The sequence below is a fragment of the Trachypithecus francoisi genome, unplaced genomic scaffold (genome assembly GCF_009764315.1).
Source record: "Trachypithecus francoisi isolate TF-2019V2 unplaced genomic scaffold, Tfra_2.0 Lachesis_group3, whole genome shotgun sequence".
Taxonomy (NCBI): Eukaryota; Metazoa; Chordata; class Mammalia; order Primates; family Cercopithecidae; genus Trachypithecus; species Trachypithecus francoisi.
This window is the reverse complement of record NW_022681468.1, coordinates 45,554,449-45,569,799: the sequence shown is the minus strand read 5'-3', so window position 1 is coordinate 45,569,799 and position 15,351 is coordinate 45,554,449. Positions and strand designations below refer to the sequence as shown.

At 39.2% G+C, this 15,351-nt stretch overlaps 1 protein-coding gene across 2 annotated transcripts in view; it reads right to left on the bottom strand.

Moving 5' to 3' along the window:
- Positions 1 to 15,351, bottom strand: part of RTN1 (reticulon 1) — a 281,316-nt gene that overhangs the window by 31,818 nt on the left and 234,147 nt on the right. The window contains exon 1 of one of the 2 annotated variants that reach the window (XM_033187863.1): positions 3,685 to 4,053. The exons of the other annotated variant lie outside the window; for it this stretch is intronic. Coding sequence (XP_033043754.1) covers positions 3,685 to 3,745 — 61 coding nt within the window. The 5' untranslated portion in view covers positions 3,746 to 4,053. Of the gene's footprint in view, positions 1 to 3,684; positions 4,054 to 15,351 lie in introns of those variants that run through there. 2 annotated transcript variants of the gene reach the window in all.

Below are 15,351 nucleotides of genomic sequence, written 5' to 3'. Positions count from 1 at the left end.
CTACCAAAAAGCCTTGGGCAAGTCAGTTAACTTCTGAGCCTCATAATGTCCAAGAGTAAACTGAAAAGCTCAAATGAGAATACATGTGCAAAATGAAGACTTGTACATGTGAAGGGGTTATTAAGCCCATAGAATCACCATTACATAGATAATTTAAACCTTTAGAAAAATCATTGAGGAAAAAGCCATCAACCTCAGAGGCAGAAGGTGGAGCAGTGGGAAGTGAGGGTCTCTGGAGACAGCGCAGGCTTGCAGCCAGCCTCTGGCATTACTATCTGTGTGCCCTTACCAAAGCCTCCGGCATCCTCTCCAAATGAGGACAATAATAAAACTTACACCGCACAGGTTTTGTGGGGACTAAATGCAGTAATTCAAACAAACCACTCAGTAAAAGAGTCCTGCAAATAGTAGGATGGTACTGATCTGTAAGATTATTATCTATATAGGTGTTTTATTAGGTTGTCATTTAATTCTCATTTTGTTTTCACTGAGTAGAATGTGCTTTGATTATTAACCAATACTTGGTGGTAGTATAACTTTTTAAAATTGGAAGCAGAATTGGTGTGGTTTGGTATATATAAGGAGGACTTTAGCCTCCCTTTCTTTAAACATTCTTTTCTGTAGCTGAAATTATGTATGTTGATATGGTTCCTCTTGCATGTGCACTACAGTGTTTATGGAACACCATAATTAGTTTCAGTGGAGTCTTCACGAAATATTCAATCTGCTGCAATTTCTCCATGTAGTATTTAATAATACGAAGAAAACCGAAAGCTCGCTCACTTCCTTTCCAAGTAAAACTTGTCCCTCCTAATCCTTCTGGAGGACATCAACAATGCTGCACTGACTTTTTTCCACTGCATTCACAGCTGCTTCTAGATCACACACATTTTTTTTTTTTTTTTTTGGGGGGTATCCTGGACCTCTGCTGGTCTATGGGTTTGGCTCACTAAGAATTATTATACACCAGGCCGGGCATGGTGACTCAAGCCTGTAATCCCAACACTTTGGGAGGCTGAGGCAGGAGGATTGCCTGAGGCCAGGAGTTTGGTACCAGCCTGGGCAACATAGCGAGACAACGTCTCTACAAAATAATAATAATATTCCAGTGACTTCAACCGTGGTTACATATTAAACTTACCTAAGGATCTTTTTAAAAAATACGGATACTCAGCTCAATTGAATCAGAATCGCAAGGGGTGGGACCCAGGCATCCTTTGTGGTTTTTAAAGCTTCCCAGGTGATTCTAACAGGCAGACAGGGTTAAGAACAACTGTTTTTGATAATAAGGGAACTAAAGGAAAGAGGATACACTAAAAATGCTAAACAACAACAACAACAACAAAACCTCAATGTAGATTCTGTTAAGGTTAAAAGTTCTCGTGGCCGGGCGCGGTGGCTCAAGCCTGTAATCCTAGCACTTTGGGAGGCCGAGATGGGCGGATCACGAGGTCAGGAGATCGAGACCATCCTGACTAACACGGTGAAACCCCGTCTCTACTAAAAACTACAAAAAACTAGCCGGGCGAGGTGGGGGCGCCTGTAGTCCCAGCTACTCGGGAGGCTGAGGCAGGAGAATGGCGTGAACCCGGGAGGCGGAGCTTGCAGTGAGCTGAGATCCGGCCACAGCACTCCAGCCTGGGTGACAGCGCGAGACTCCATCTCAAAAAAAAAAAAAAAAAAAAGTTCTCACAGTGAGGAGAAAAAAAAGGAGTAATTCACTTCTTACAATTTCTCTTTTGTGCTCATAAGTCCTCCCATCCAGTTACTTATTAGTCAATTTTCAAGATAATGGATTTGTTACATCTGACAAAATGAAATCAGTGGTACCGAAGACTACTAAAGGTCGCTGAGTATAAAAGATTCTCAGTGATCTTCAATTAATCTTCACAAGTAGCCCTACATCAGAAATGAAAAATTATTTTGTCTTCAATGGTGAAACTATGACATTTTGTGTTAATTTCTAATGATAAAAGTCCATGTGATTTTTTAAAACCTCGGAGACATAAACTGAGGCAACCAAGTCAAAACCCGTAAGATTGTGCTGAAATAGATTAAGATATTTAATTCAGAAGATTTTGTGAATATCTTACACAAATAGAACAGAAAACCTGCCATCTTTGAATATCTACTTTTGTTAAAAATACTAGAAACTCATAATCTTAGTCTAAAAACCAGTGTTTATGCCCAACTAAATTAGATATTATATCAAGCTATAGTTGTTTGTAAGGTGTGTATATCAAATAAACTGGATGGGTCTAAACACAGAATAAGAATAAAATGTTACAAAATATTTTCACAGCTGCCTTCTATATTGAACATATGCTCTTCCACGTAATTGTCATCATTCTTCAAAACATTGAGCCTCAATTGCCATACATTTCTTATTTATTGGCTTTTAAATTTATCAGCTCCATCGATTTACTTTTGACAACTGTATTTCTAGCACTCATATAATTTGAAGTAGACGACTGGATTTTATGTCATTGCCACCCAATCCAACAAACAAGAGGCAAGGTAAGTAGGCTTTTAATTCTGAGATTTATGTTTACTTTTTCTTAAAATATATACCGAAGCAAAACCCCACAGAGGCATTAAAGATGAAAGGACGTCCTATCCTTCCTGTGATATAAAATTACAAGCGGAAGATGCCAGATTTTTACAAAATCAGCTGCTGCTCCAGAGTATTCTTGGTCTCCTGAGGGATGCTGCAAAACCCTGCAGGTTAAATTAAACGCGCCTTCTTCAGAACCATCTTTGTTAAATATGAAAAGACACACTACCTCCGACAAACACCCAAGTTACTACACACAATTCATTCTTGCAAATTATCTTTCTCCTCATACTCTGTAACTGAGCAAGGTGAATTTTAATGTAACAAAGGAGAGATGGATGTGTGAAGTGTGAGGCTGAATAAAAATGGCTGAAAAGCAATCCAAACGAGGCTGGAGGGTAGCCACACCCAGTGCTAATATGGACTATTCCAAAATAAATCTGTTATACCAAGGGCCACGGCACTGTTTCGTTCTTTCCCTCCATTTATTTCACAGATACCTATTATTAATAAACAGTAGTCACAGGTTACTCCAATGACAGAAAAAAACCCCAAATATTTCAAAGTGAACCATTCAAATATGTGGCTACGCCATCATATTTTCAGGATTTCGAAAGCTAGTCTGCATCTCTACTCTCCTTTGTGTGATCACAAATAATAACCCTGAAATGGGTGTGTCCCTCTTAAAAGGATGCACTCCAGCCCTCTCAGTTAATGGTTCTGCCAGGAGATTTCAACCTTAGGGCAGAAATAAATACACTGGGATGCATGAAACAATAAGAAAGCACTTTAACTCCGGCGATGAGAAAACATTAAACAAGTACTGAATGATCCACAGATCCCAAAAGAACTCCCAGAGGAGGCGACTGATGCATTATTTAAAATACCAGCATTACAATAAGAAAACAAAGGGGTGGGGGTGGGGTTAAAGAAAAAAGAAAAGAAAAAAACAACAACCAAGCACCATCCATTTTGATTATTGAAATAACAGGTTTACTACCCCCCCAACAGAAAGCTCCGGGGTATAAAGCATGCACCGGTCCCACAGGTGAAATGATGCACAATGGATGAGTCCGGGTCCCGGGTTTCCCGTGCGCCTCAGGCATGCACTACTGAAATAAAGAGAATACCCTGACTTTTCCAGTTGCTCCACACACAGTCCATCTTGGTGGAATCCGCAGTGGCCTGCATCGTGCGGGCTTTGGCGGCTCGCCGTGTCTCTCCTCGCGGGCGCCGAGCGTGCACTCAAGCACTGGTGCCCGACTGCTGCGGCTGGGCTCGCCGTGGCCGCGCGGATGCGGAGAGACTGAGGCTGCACCAGGCGGCGCGCGGAGAGGGGCGGGAGCGTCGCTGCCGCCGCAGTCTGCGCGGCCGGCAGCGAATCAGCGCGGCGCGGCTCCGGAGCCGCCTGCGCGCATGGGGATGCGGGCGCCGCTCGACGCGACAGCGTTGGCTGGGCTGCCCAAGGGTGCTACCCTGGAGACGGGTAAAGCGGTTCTGGCCGGGAAGGCGCTGACGCGGACAGGGGGTGGGAGGTTTGGGAGGAGGGGAAAAAAGGCTGAGGGTGGGGGTGAGAGGAAGGGGACTTGGGCTGTTCCTGGGAGTTCTTGACTCCCAGAATATGCGAGGTGCATATTCTAGAAATTTCTGAGAAACCCAAGAAACCTGCTGGACAAGGCCAAGTCAACGGCATCATAAATGTCAGGCTTGCAGCATAATGTTTCCCAATTGTCGCCACCGTTTACCTTTCACTTCTCCCTTCCCTAACTCTTCAAAATCTGGACCCAATGAATTTTAATTGTCTAGAATCTTAGGAAGAATTGCCAGATTCTCTCCTTCTTTTGGACTACTCCACAGATATCCAAAACCTTTGTTGGCAAGAAACAATCATTGGAGAGAAATCCTACTGCTCTGTCCCAGAGGGCTTGTGTATTTCTTGGGTTACCCCTCTCTGTTGGTGGGTTGAGGGAATCCATGTCAGAATGCGGTGCCTGTAGACCCCAGACCAAAGCCCTTGGACTCTGGTACGTGGAGTCATTGGTTAATGCAGTGACAATCTAAGGGTATCAGTTGTGGGGACGTTCAGACAGAACTCAGGGAAGCAAAGCGCATTATCTCAACGGTGTCATCTTTGGGATTGACCACTGGGGGGCAATGGAGGTGGGTGGTGTGTATTTGGGAGATAAGGCTTTGGTTTCCAAGCCCAGGTAGTCAAGGATGTCAGGAGTCCCCAGTTAAAATGCAAATGTCTAAGGAAGGAACAGAACAATAGGTGGTGACCTACTTTTTAAATCTTACCATAAACTACTTTATCGGAACATACATCAAGACCCTGAGAGAATGGATGGGATAAATGTATTTTGATGAAGAAAAGGTAGAAATAGGACAGAGAAAGGACTGGAATGTAGGCATTGTCTGGAAAAGAAGGTAGTGTTGGAAGAGGTACCTAGAGGAGACAAGACACTGCATGAGGACAGAGGATGCCTTAGAGATCAAGGGAGCATACACAAGGAAGAGTTCCGAGGGAGCAGGAACAAACTTTTCACTTCATCTTGTTGTGGCACGGCCTTATCCATTACAGGGTCTTTTTCATAGAGAAGTGGAGCCTTCCCGATTCCTCTACAGTTCCCAAAGGTGTTCTTTCCCAGACCAAAATCTACATTTGCATACCCCACACCAGCAAGGGCCTAAGGACAGTAATCTCAAGGTTATGCTTGTAGACATGATTTATCATCTTTCATTTTAATGAAGCATATACACTTTAGAATACGATCTTTGGGATCATGTGTATTCTTTTCAGGATACAAGCTTGTGGAGAAACCGAATGAAGCTTAACGGGGTGTCAGAGCTCCCACAGGGTTGATGGGAAGGAACAACAATGACCACATTATTACAAAGCACTTTTAACAATGACCTACTCTAAGAATATTTTCGTGATTTTTTTTTCTATTTATATTCCCTACCTTTCCTCCCTCCTCCCAATTTTTTTCATTGCCACGTCATTTTTGGGAATTCTGTCAAATACTGAAAAGACTGGTATATATGATGACAGCCTGATCAGCACCGAATTCTCACTGTATGATATGGGGACAAGACTGAGAAGAAAGGAGAGGGTAGGGTAGGGGTTGCCTGGTGGGCTCTTGCTGCCCTGGCTGCTTTTCAGTTGGAGGGAGATCTTTAGAGCTGTGGCCACTAGGAGGCACTGCCAGTCCAATGATAGCCCCAGTTATCCACTGTAAGTCCAGAAGGTGCCAGCAGGTACCTTTAGTGATGAGTATTGTGTCCACCACATTACGGGAAACAGTGTGTACTGCCAATCTGACAGTCTGTATAGTGTGTATGGCGAATACACAATGTTCCCAATAAGGAACAGGGAGAAGCAAACTCTTTAAAAAGTGGGGGATACATTAGGTCAGACTTCCTGGGCTAGGCATTTTCATTGACCATAAAGTTGACCTTGGGGCCAGGCGCAGTGGTTCACTCCTGTAATCCTGGCATTTTGGGAGGCCGAGGTGAGTGGATTGCTTGAGCCCAGGAGCTCAAGACCAGCCCGGGCAACATGGTGAAACCTCGTCTCTAAAAAAAAAATACAAAAAAAAAATTATCCAGGCATGGTGGCATGCACCTGTAATCATAGCTACTCGGGAGGCTGAAGTGGGAGGATCAACTGAACCCAGGGAGGTTGAGGCTACAGTGAGTTGTGATCACACCACTGCACTCCAGCCTGGGTGACACAGTGAGACCCTGTCCTTGGAATGTCAGCTTAGCTGAAAGACCACATTATTTTCATTCACGCTAAGTGTGGAGAGAGATGTTGGATGGCACACAAAAAACCCACTCTAACAGTTTGATAGTTGAAGGTTGAGGAAGTAAGATGGCTATTTCACAGACGGATTCACACTAGTGAAGTAAGAATTGGCAGGCTTTAGGTTAATGTGTAAGTGCTAAGAGAAACATAAATGAACTTATTCATGGAAAACTAGGAATCACCTGTATTGTAAAAGTTAGCTACATGGCCTTCAGCAAGTCATTTGTCATCTCTGGACCTCTCAAAATTATAATACCAATAACTGGAAGCTTTAGGTGTTTGTCATTGTGAAATAATAAGAATTTATTTCCCATAATCATTGTAAATGGGTGCTTTCTTTGCACAACTGTTCACACAGTATTAATTGAAAGCTCTTGCCAAGATCAAAATGATAAAATGGGTAGAAAAGATATGTAAATTTTCCTTAAGTGGTGAAAGAAAACAGAAAGCAAAATAAAGCTTGCTAAAAGCAGGCAGGAACTGCCACTATCTTTAAACCAGTAGAGAACAGACGGGATTTATCTGCAGCCAGCTTAGAGCTTGGTTAAGGTGCTTGCCAGGAGAGGAAGTGATTTATTTATTTTTCAGGATGAAATCATGCATTAGGCAGTCTGTTCTCAGGAAAAGCAAAATAGTCAAGTTTTGTAATCTTATCCCAGGTCAAGATGAATATTGAAGGCTAGCATTCCCAGAGGGGTTTTATTGTGTCTGTCTCCTCTAGCACTAGAATTTTACTGATGGGAATCAGTGGCATCTGCATTGATACATTTATTCAACAAATATTTATTGAGTACCTGCTGTGTACTGGACACTGTTCTAGGCATAAAGCAAAGTTCCTACTTTATATGCTGGTGTGTATGTGTGGGCAAATAATAACCAAAAAGGTAAATATGTAATATTCATTTATGGACAAGTATATGGGAAAAATAAAGCACATAAAAGAGGACAGAGTGGAGGTGAGGTGGAAATTTGCTATTTTATAAGGAGCGTCAGCAAAGGCCTGGAGCAGACACCCAAAGGAGCAGGAGATGCCATTAAGATATATGGAAGAAGAACATTCACAGATGTACTGCGTTTTCATGACAGAATGTAATAACTGGTAAACTATATAAGCATCTTCATTTTTTCTTGTTCTGAGAAATATAGCAATTGGAATAAAAGGCACAGAACCAAAAATATACTTCATTATGATCAAAGAACACTGAGAACTCTATGCCATATGGAATAAGGAAATTTAAAAAGGCAACCAGTTTGGTACATAACCCACTGTAGCAGAATAATGCATGAATATGGAGATTCAAACAATAGATTAGCACATGTTATTTGCCAGGTGCTTCTTCATGTGCTATATATTTAGTTGTTACAAGATCCCTATGAGTTAGTGTTTACCCTCGTTTTTTGATTCATTTATTCATTTGATCTACAAATATTTACAGACCCCATACTAAGGACCTGTCTCCATAAATACAAAGGGAGCTGCCCACTGGGAACTTGAGTCTAGAGGGGGAAAATTTTACACATAAATAGATAAATGCAATCAACTAACAGGCCTATGAGCAGGAAAGAGTGGGTACACAAAACAGAGAGTGGCTAGGGAGAAGAACAGGTTTCAGGAAAGGCTTTAGAGGGTAGGTAAAGTTGAAAGCTGAGTTATTAACAAGAAATAGCATCATCAGTTTGAGTCATGGGGATTTCCTGGCAGACAGAAATGGAATTAATGGGAAACTTAATTACAGAAATGTGCAGGGTCCAGATCATGCCAGGCCTGAGTAGTAATACTGGCAGTAAATGAGGGAGACACTGAAGGGTTTTGAGAAGTGGACTAACATGGGAACTTGAATAATTTATCCAAATTTGCAGTTTTCCAGAATTGATAAGTTCTAGGGTTATGACAGTCAATCAGCCCTTAGCAAGACAAATAATAAATCAATACCCTGACCCACATTATAGTGAACATGTAAGGCATCAAAGACAAGGAGAAAATCTTAAAAGCAAGCATAAATCAAAGGCAGATTACCTCAGAGAAACTGTTAGACCAACAGCAGTCTTTAATAGAACCAGAATATAATAGTTTGAGAAAATAACATCTTCAAAGTAGCAAAGGAATGTAATCATCATCTTGAATTCTATACCCAGCAAGACTAACAGACCTTTTCAAATATGTAATCAATGAGAGAATTTACTAATTGCAGACCCTGAAGAAAAATCTACCAAAGGTGACACTTTAGGAAGAAGAAAACTGAACCTTAGAAATGAGTTGCATGAAAAAAATGCTGGACTTAAAAATTGTTAATGGCTAGCTTGAGGATTTATAAAAGAAAGGTAAAACTAAAACGGGAGACAAAAACAGAACATAAGGTGGAAAAGAGTGGGAAGAGTAAAAGCATTCTACAGTCCTTTCATTGTTTAGAAAGAAAATAGAAATACCAACTGTAGACTTTGGCAACTTAGATTTGTGTATTAAGTATTTGTCACCTGAAAAGAAAATAATTAGAACATATAACTTCTAAATAAATAAACTGCATAAACTAGAAAATTAACAAATTCAATCAAACAATAGAAATTAGGAAAGGGGAAAATAAGAGGAAAATACAAAGAACTGGTAAATGGAAAGCACAAAATGAAGTGTCATAAGTCCTCACTTAACATCATTGACAGGTTCTTGGAAACTGCAACTTTAAGGAAAAAGACATATAACAGAACGATTTTTTTTCTCGCCAGTGTTAATAATGAACCTACTTTGCATGAAATGACATTATTGAAGAACTTGCTATACATCTTTTCACTTCAAGTTATAGTTTCCAAGAACCTATGACATTGAGGACTTATATTATTGGAAATACATTTAAATATATCTAACTTGTACCAGCTGGAAAGATGGAAACTGTCAGATTGAATGAAAAAAATCTAGCCATAGGATGCCTACAAAAGAAAATCTGAGTACATAGTTGAAATAGGAAAGTTTAAAGTGGAAATGAAAAATGCTATACCAGGTGATGTGGTTTGGATATTTTTCCCCTCCAAATCTCATGTTAAAATGTGATTCTCAAAGTTGGAGGTGGGGCCTAGTGGGAGGTGATTGGATCATAAAGGTGGATCCCTCATGAATGGTTTAGCATTATCCCCTTGGTGATAAGTGAGTTTTCACTCAGTTCATATGAGGTGCGGTTGTTTAAAAGTCTGGGACCACCCCTCTTGCCCTCTGCTCCCTTGCTCCACTCTTGCCATGTGATGTGCCTGCTCCCACTTCACCTTCTGCCATGATTGTAAGCTTCCCGAGGCCCTCACCAGACACTGAGCAGATACTGGTGCCATACTTGTACAGCCTGCAGATTCATGAGCCAATAAAACCTTTTTTCTTTATAAATTACCCAGTCTCAGGTATTTCTTTTTAGTAACAAAAGAACAGCCTAACACACTAGGTTAATACAGTATTATATAGTGACCTTGCTAAATTTACTTATTAACTCTGTTTGAAGGTTCTTTAAAAATTTCTATGCACATACGGGCATACCTTAGAGATACTGTGGGTTCTGTCTGAGACCACTACAATGAAGTGAATATTGCAGTAAAGCGAGTCACATGATTTTGGGGGTTTCCAAGTGCACATAAAGGTTATGTTTACACTATACTGTAGTCTACTAATTGTGCAATAGCATTATGATTACAAAAAATTCACATGCCTTGATTTAAAAATATTTTATTGATAAAACTGCTAATAATCTTCTGAGCCTTCAGTAATTCATAATAATCTTTTTGCTGGTGGAGAGTCTTGCCTCGATGTTGGTGGCTGCTGACCAGGGTCATGGCTATTGAAGGTTGGAGTGGTTGTAGCAATTTTTGAAAGTAAGACAGCAGTGAAGTTTGCCACATTGATTGACTCTTCCTTTCATTAAAGATTTTTCTGCAGCACACAATGTTGTTTGAGAGCACTTTACCCACAGTAAAAGTTCTTTTAAAATTGGAATCAATCCTCTCAAACTCTGCCACTGCTCTCTCAACTAAGTTTGTAGTATTCTAAATCTTTTGCTGTCATTTCAACAGTGTTCACAGCATCTTCACCAGGAGTAAATTCCATCTCAAGAAACCACTTTCTTTGGTCACCCATAAGAAGCAACTCCTCATCCATTCAAGTTTGATCCTGATATTGTACCAATTTAGTCATATCTTTGGGCTCTACTTCTAATTCTGGTTCTTTTGTTATTTTCACATCTGCAGTTACTTCCTCCACTGAAGTCTTGGACCTCTCAAAGTCATCCATAAAGATTGCAATCAACATTTTCCAAACTCTTGTTATGGAGGATGACCTTCTCCCATGAATCACGAATGTTCTTAATGACATTTAGAATGGTGAATCCTTTCCAGAGCATTTAATATGGCAGCTATAGACTTTCAAAATGGTTTTTTTTTTTTCACCGAGATGGAGTTTCACTCTTGTCACTTAGGCTGGAGTGCAGTAGCGCGATCTCAGCTCACTGCAGCCTCCGCCTCCTGGGTTCAAGTGATTCTCCTGCCTCAGCCTCCCAAGTAGCTGGGACTATAAGCACCTGCCACTATGCCCAGCTAATTTTGGTATTTTTAGTAGAGACGGAGTTTCACCATGTTGGCCAGGCTGGCCTCAAACTCCTGACTTCAGGTGATCCACCCCCTTCAGCCTCCCAAAATGCTAGGATTACAGGCCTTAGCCACTGTGCCCAGCCACAAAATGTATTTTTAAATATGACTCGAAGGTCAAAATTACTGTGTGATCCATGGGCTGCAGAATGGATGTTGTGTTAGCAGGCAAGAAAACATTCATTTCCTTGCACATTTCTATTAGAGCTCCTAGGGGACCAGGTTCATGGTCAATGAGCAGTAATATTTTGAAAGGAATATATATTTTTTTTCCTGAACAGCAGTTCTCAACAGTTAGCTTAAAATATTCAGTAAACTATGCTGTAAGCAGATGTTCTGTTATCCAGGCTTTGTTGTTAAATTTATTGAGCATAGGCAGAGTAGATTTCGCATAATTCTTAAGGGCCCTAGGATGTTCTGAATAGTAAATTAGCATTGTCTTCAACTTAAAGTCACCAGCTGCAATGCAGTCCACCTTCATCAATGATCTTTGGAATAACTTGCTGCAGCTTCTCCATTAGCACTTGCTGCTTCACCTGGCATTTTTTTATGTCATGGAGAGGGCTTCTTTCCATAACTGTCATGTACCAACTTCTGCTGCTTCCAACTTTTCTCCTGCAGCTTCCTCACCTCGCTCAGCCTTCGTAAAATTAAAGAGTGAGGGCCTTGGTCTGGATTAGGCTTTGGCTTAAGGGAACGTTAGGGTGGGTTTGGTTTTCTTACCAGACAGCTGAAACTTTCTCCATATCAGCAATGAGGCTGTTTTGCTTTCTTATCAATCATGTGTTCACTGAAATAGCACTTTTCATTTCCTTCAAGAATCCTTCCTTTGCATTTACAACTTGGATAACTGTTTGGCCTTGCTTTTGGCCTATCTTAGCTTTCAACATGCTTTGTTTACTAAGATTAATCATTTCTAGCTTTTGATTTAAAGTGAGAGATGTATGACTCTTCCTTTCACTTGAACACTCAGAAGCCACTGTGGGGTTATTCATTGGTCTAACTGAAATACTGTAGTGTCTCAGGGAATAAAGAGACCTGAGCAGAGGGAGAGAGACTAGAGGATGGCCAGTTGGTTGAGCAGTCAGACACACACAACATTTATTGATTAAGTTAGCCGTCTTCTATAGGTGCGGTTTGTGGCACCCCAAAATAATTACAACAGTAACATCAAGATCACTGATCGCAGATCACTGTAACAGCTGTCATAACTAGAAAAAAGTTTAAAATAGTGTGAAAATCACCAAAATGTTACAGAGACATGAAGTAACCAGCTGCTGTTGAAAAGATGGTGCTAATAGACTTGCTCAATGCAGGGTTGCTGCAAACCTTCAATTTGTTAAAAAAAAAAAAAGCAGTATCTGCAAAGTATAATAAAATGAGGTATGCTTGTAATCATATCTTCTGTGAATAAAAATTGGTTTATTTTTTCCCCTCCAATCTTTGTACTTTTATCTCTTTTACCTTGTCTTACTGCACTGGCTATGACCTCCAGTACAATGATGAGTAGAAGTGATAACAGATTATTCTTTGTCTTACTCCTGAAGTAAGGGAAGGGAAAACTGTGCTCAAAATTTTTACTACCAAGTATGATGTTGGCTGTGAGTTTTTAGCTCTCCTTTATCAGTTTAATAAAGTGTCCTTTGTTTTCCAGTTTTCTGAGAGTTTTTATTATGAACAGATATTGAATTCTATCAAATACTTTTTCTAAAGCTCTTGAGATGACCACATGGAATTTTTTATTTTCTTAATATAAAAATTACATGCATCAAATTTTGAATGTTAAACCTTGCATTTCTAGAATAACCTCACATGGCTCCTATGTGACATCCTTTTAATACATCAGTATTCAATTTGGATTCAATGTGCTAATATTTTGTGTAGAATTTTTGTATCCATATTGAAGACATACTGTCCTCCAATATTCTTTTCTTGCAATATGCTTGTACATCTTGTGATAGCTTAGATTTTTGTATTAGGTTTATACTGGCCTCACAAAGCAAGTTAGAAAATGTTACTCCATCCTGTATTTTCTGAAAGTTTATGTAAGATGGTATTATTTCATATTGGAATATTTGGAAGAATTCACCACCGAGCCCATCGGGGCTGGGACTTTTCTTTGTAAAACAGTTTGTAATTATAGATTTCTTTAATAGATATTAGGATTATTCTAATTTTTAATTTCTTCTTATGTCGGTTTTGGTTTTTATTTCATATATAATGTCTCATATATTTCTTCAAATATTCCTTGAGACCCATTTTCTTTTCTCCTCTTCTAGGAAAGCAATTTTTCATATGTTAAACCTTCTGAAAATGTTTCACAAGTTTTTTATACTCTTTTCTTTTTATATTTTTATTCTCTTTATCTGCCACTTTGGATATTTGATACTGAGCTATCTTTGAGTTTACTAATTCTGTCTTCTGTGTTCAAAGTCTTATTAAACATAGTCAATTAAGTCATAATTTCAGAAATTTTACCTTTCAGTTCTAGTAATTTTACTTTTTAAAATAGTTTCCATGTCTGTTGAAATTCTTCATCTTTTTAATCAATTTTCTTTCACATATTTATAATAGTTATTTTGAAGTCTTTATCTGCTGTATCCAATATCTGAATCATCTATGTGTCTGCTTCTATCATCTCATTTTTTGCTTGATTGTTGGTCTCATGTTTTTGCCTCTTATATGTCTAATAGTATCTTATAGCATGATGGGCATTGTGTATAAAAGAATCACAAAGACTGACAGTTGATGCTATTTTCCTTCAGAAAAGTTCCTCCTTCCACTAGTAAGGAGCAACTGAGGAATTGACAAGTTTCCATCAGAAATTAAACTGAGTTATGGCGGGTTGCAGTTTTAGTTAGGGTAGGCCCACCTGTGGTTTCAGTGATCTTATAGATATCATTTGAAATGTGATTGTTTTAGGCCAATAAGCCTCTGGGCAGTCTAAGAAAAAAGAGAGAACACAAGGCCAGGGATGGTGGATCATTCCTGTAATCCCAGCAGTTTGGGAGGCCAAAGTGGGAAGATTGCTTGAGGCCAGAAGTTTGAGACCAGCCTGGGTAATTTAGAGAGACTCTGTCTCTACAAAAAATAAAAAATGATCCAGGCATGGTGGTGTGCACCTGTAGTCCTAGCTATTTGGGAGGGTGAGGCGGAGGGATTTCTGGAACCCAAGAGTTCAAGGCTGCAATGAGCTATGATCATGACACTGCACTCCAGCCTGGGTAACAGGGTGAGACCTCATCTCAAAAAAAAAAAAAGAAAAAAAGAAAAGGAGAGTGAGAGAGGGAACACAAATTACTAGTATCATAAATGTAGAGGGGACATCAAAACAGATCACATGTACATTAAAAAGATAATAAAGGAATACTGTGAACAATTCTATACTCACAAATTTGATAACCTAGATGAAATGGATCAATTCATTGAAAGACACAGTCTGACAAAACTCACACAAGAATAAATACGCAATCTGAATAGGCCTATCTGTATTAAAGAAATTGAGTCAATAATAAGTTTCCCAAACAGAAAGCACTAGACCCAGATAGGTTTACTGGTGAATTCTATGAAATACTTAAGGAAGAAATTATACTAATTCTCTACATTTTATTTCCAAAGATAGAGTAGATGTAATACTTCCTAACTCTTTCTATGAAGCCAAAATTAACCTAATACTAAATCAAATGAAAACATTATAAGAAAAGAAAACTACAGGCCATTATTTCTCATCAACATGATGCAAAAATCATAACAAATTAAGAAATCAAAATCAACAATCCATAAAAAGAATAATATGCCACAACCAAATGGGATTTATCCCAGGCATGAAAGGCTGCTTCAAAATTTGAATATCAATCAATGTAATCCATGGTATCAATAGACTAAAAGATAAAATGACATGATCATATAATATAGATATAGAAAAAAGTATTTGGATAAATCTAACACCCATTCATGAAAAAAAAAAAAAGTATCTTAGGAATAGAAGGGAACTTCCACAACTTGATAATGAATATCTACAAAAAATCTACAGCTAACATCATACAGAGTAGTGACAAACTAGACGATTTTCCACTAAGATCAAGAATAAGGCAAGAATGTCCTCTTTCACTGCTACCTTTCCCCATTGTAATGGAAGTCTTGGCTAATGCTACAAGACAAGAAAAGAAAATACAGGTATTCAGATTGGGAAGGAAAAAATAAGCTATCTTTGTCTAAAGATGACATGATTGCCAATATAGAAAATACTAAAGAATTGACAAAAAATCTCCTGGAACTAATGCAATTATAATAATATAGCAGGATACAAGGTTAATAATTAAAAGTTAATTGCTTTCCTATATACCAGCAATGAACAAATGACATTTGAAATTTA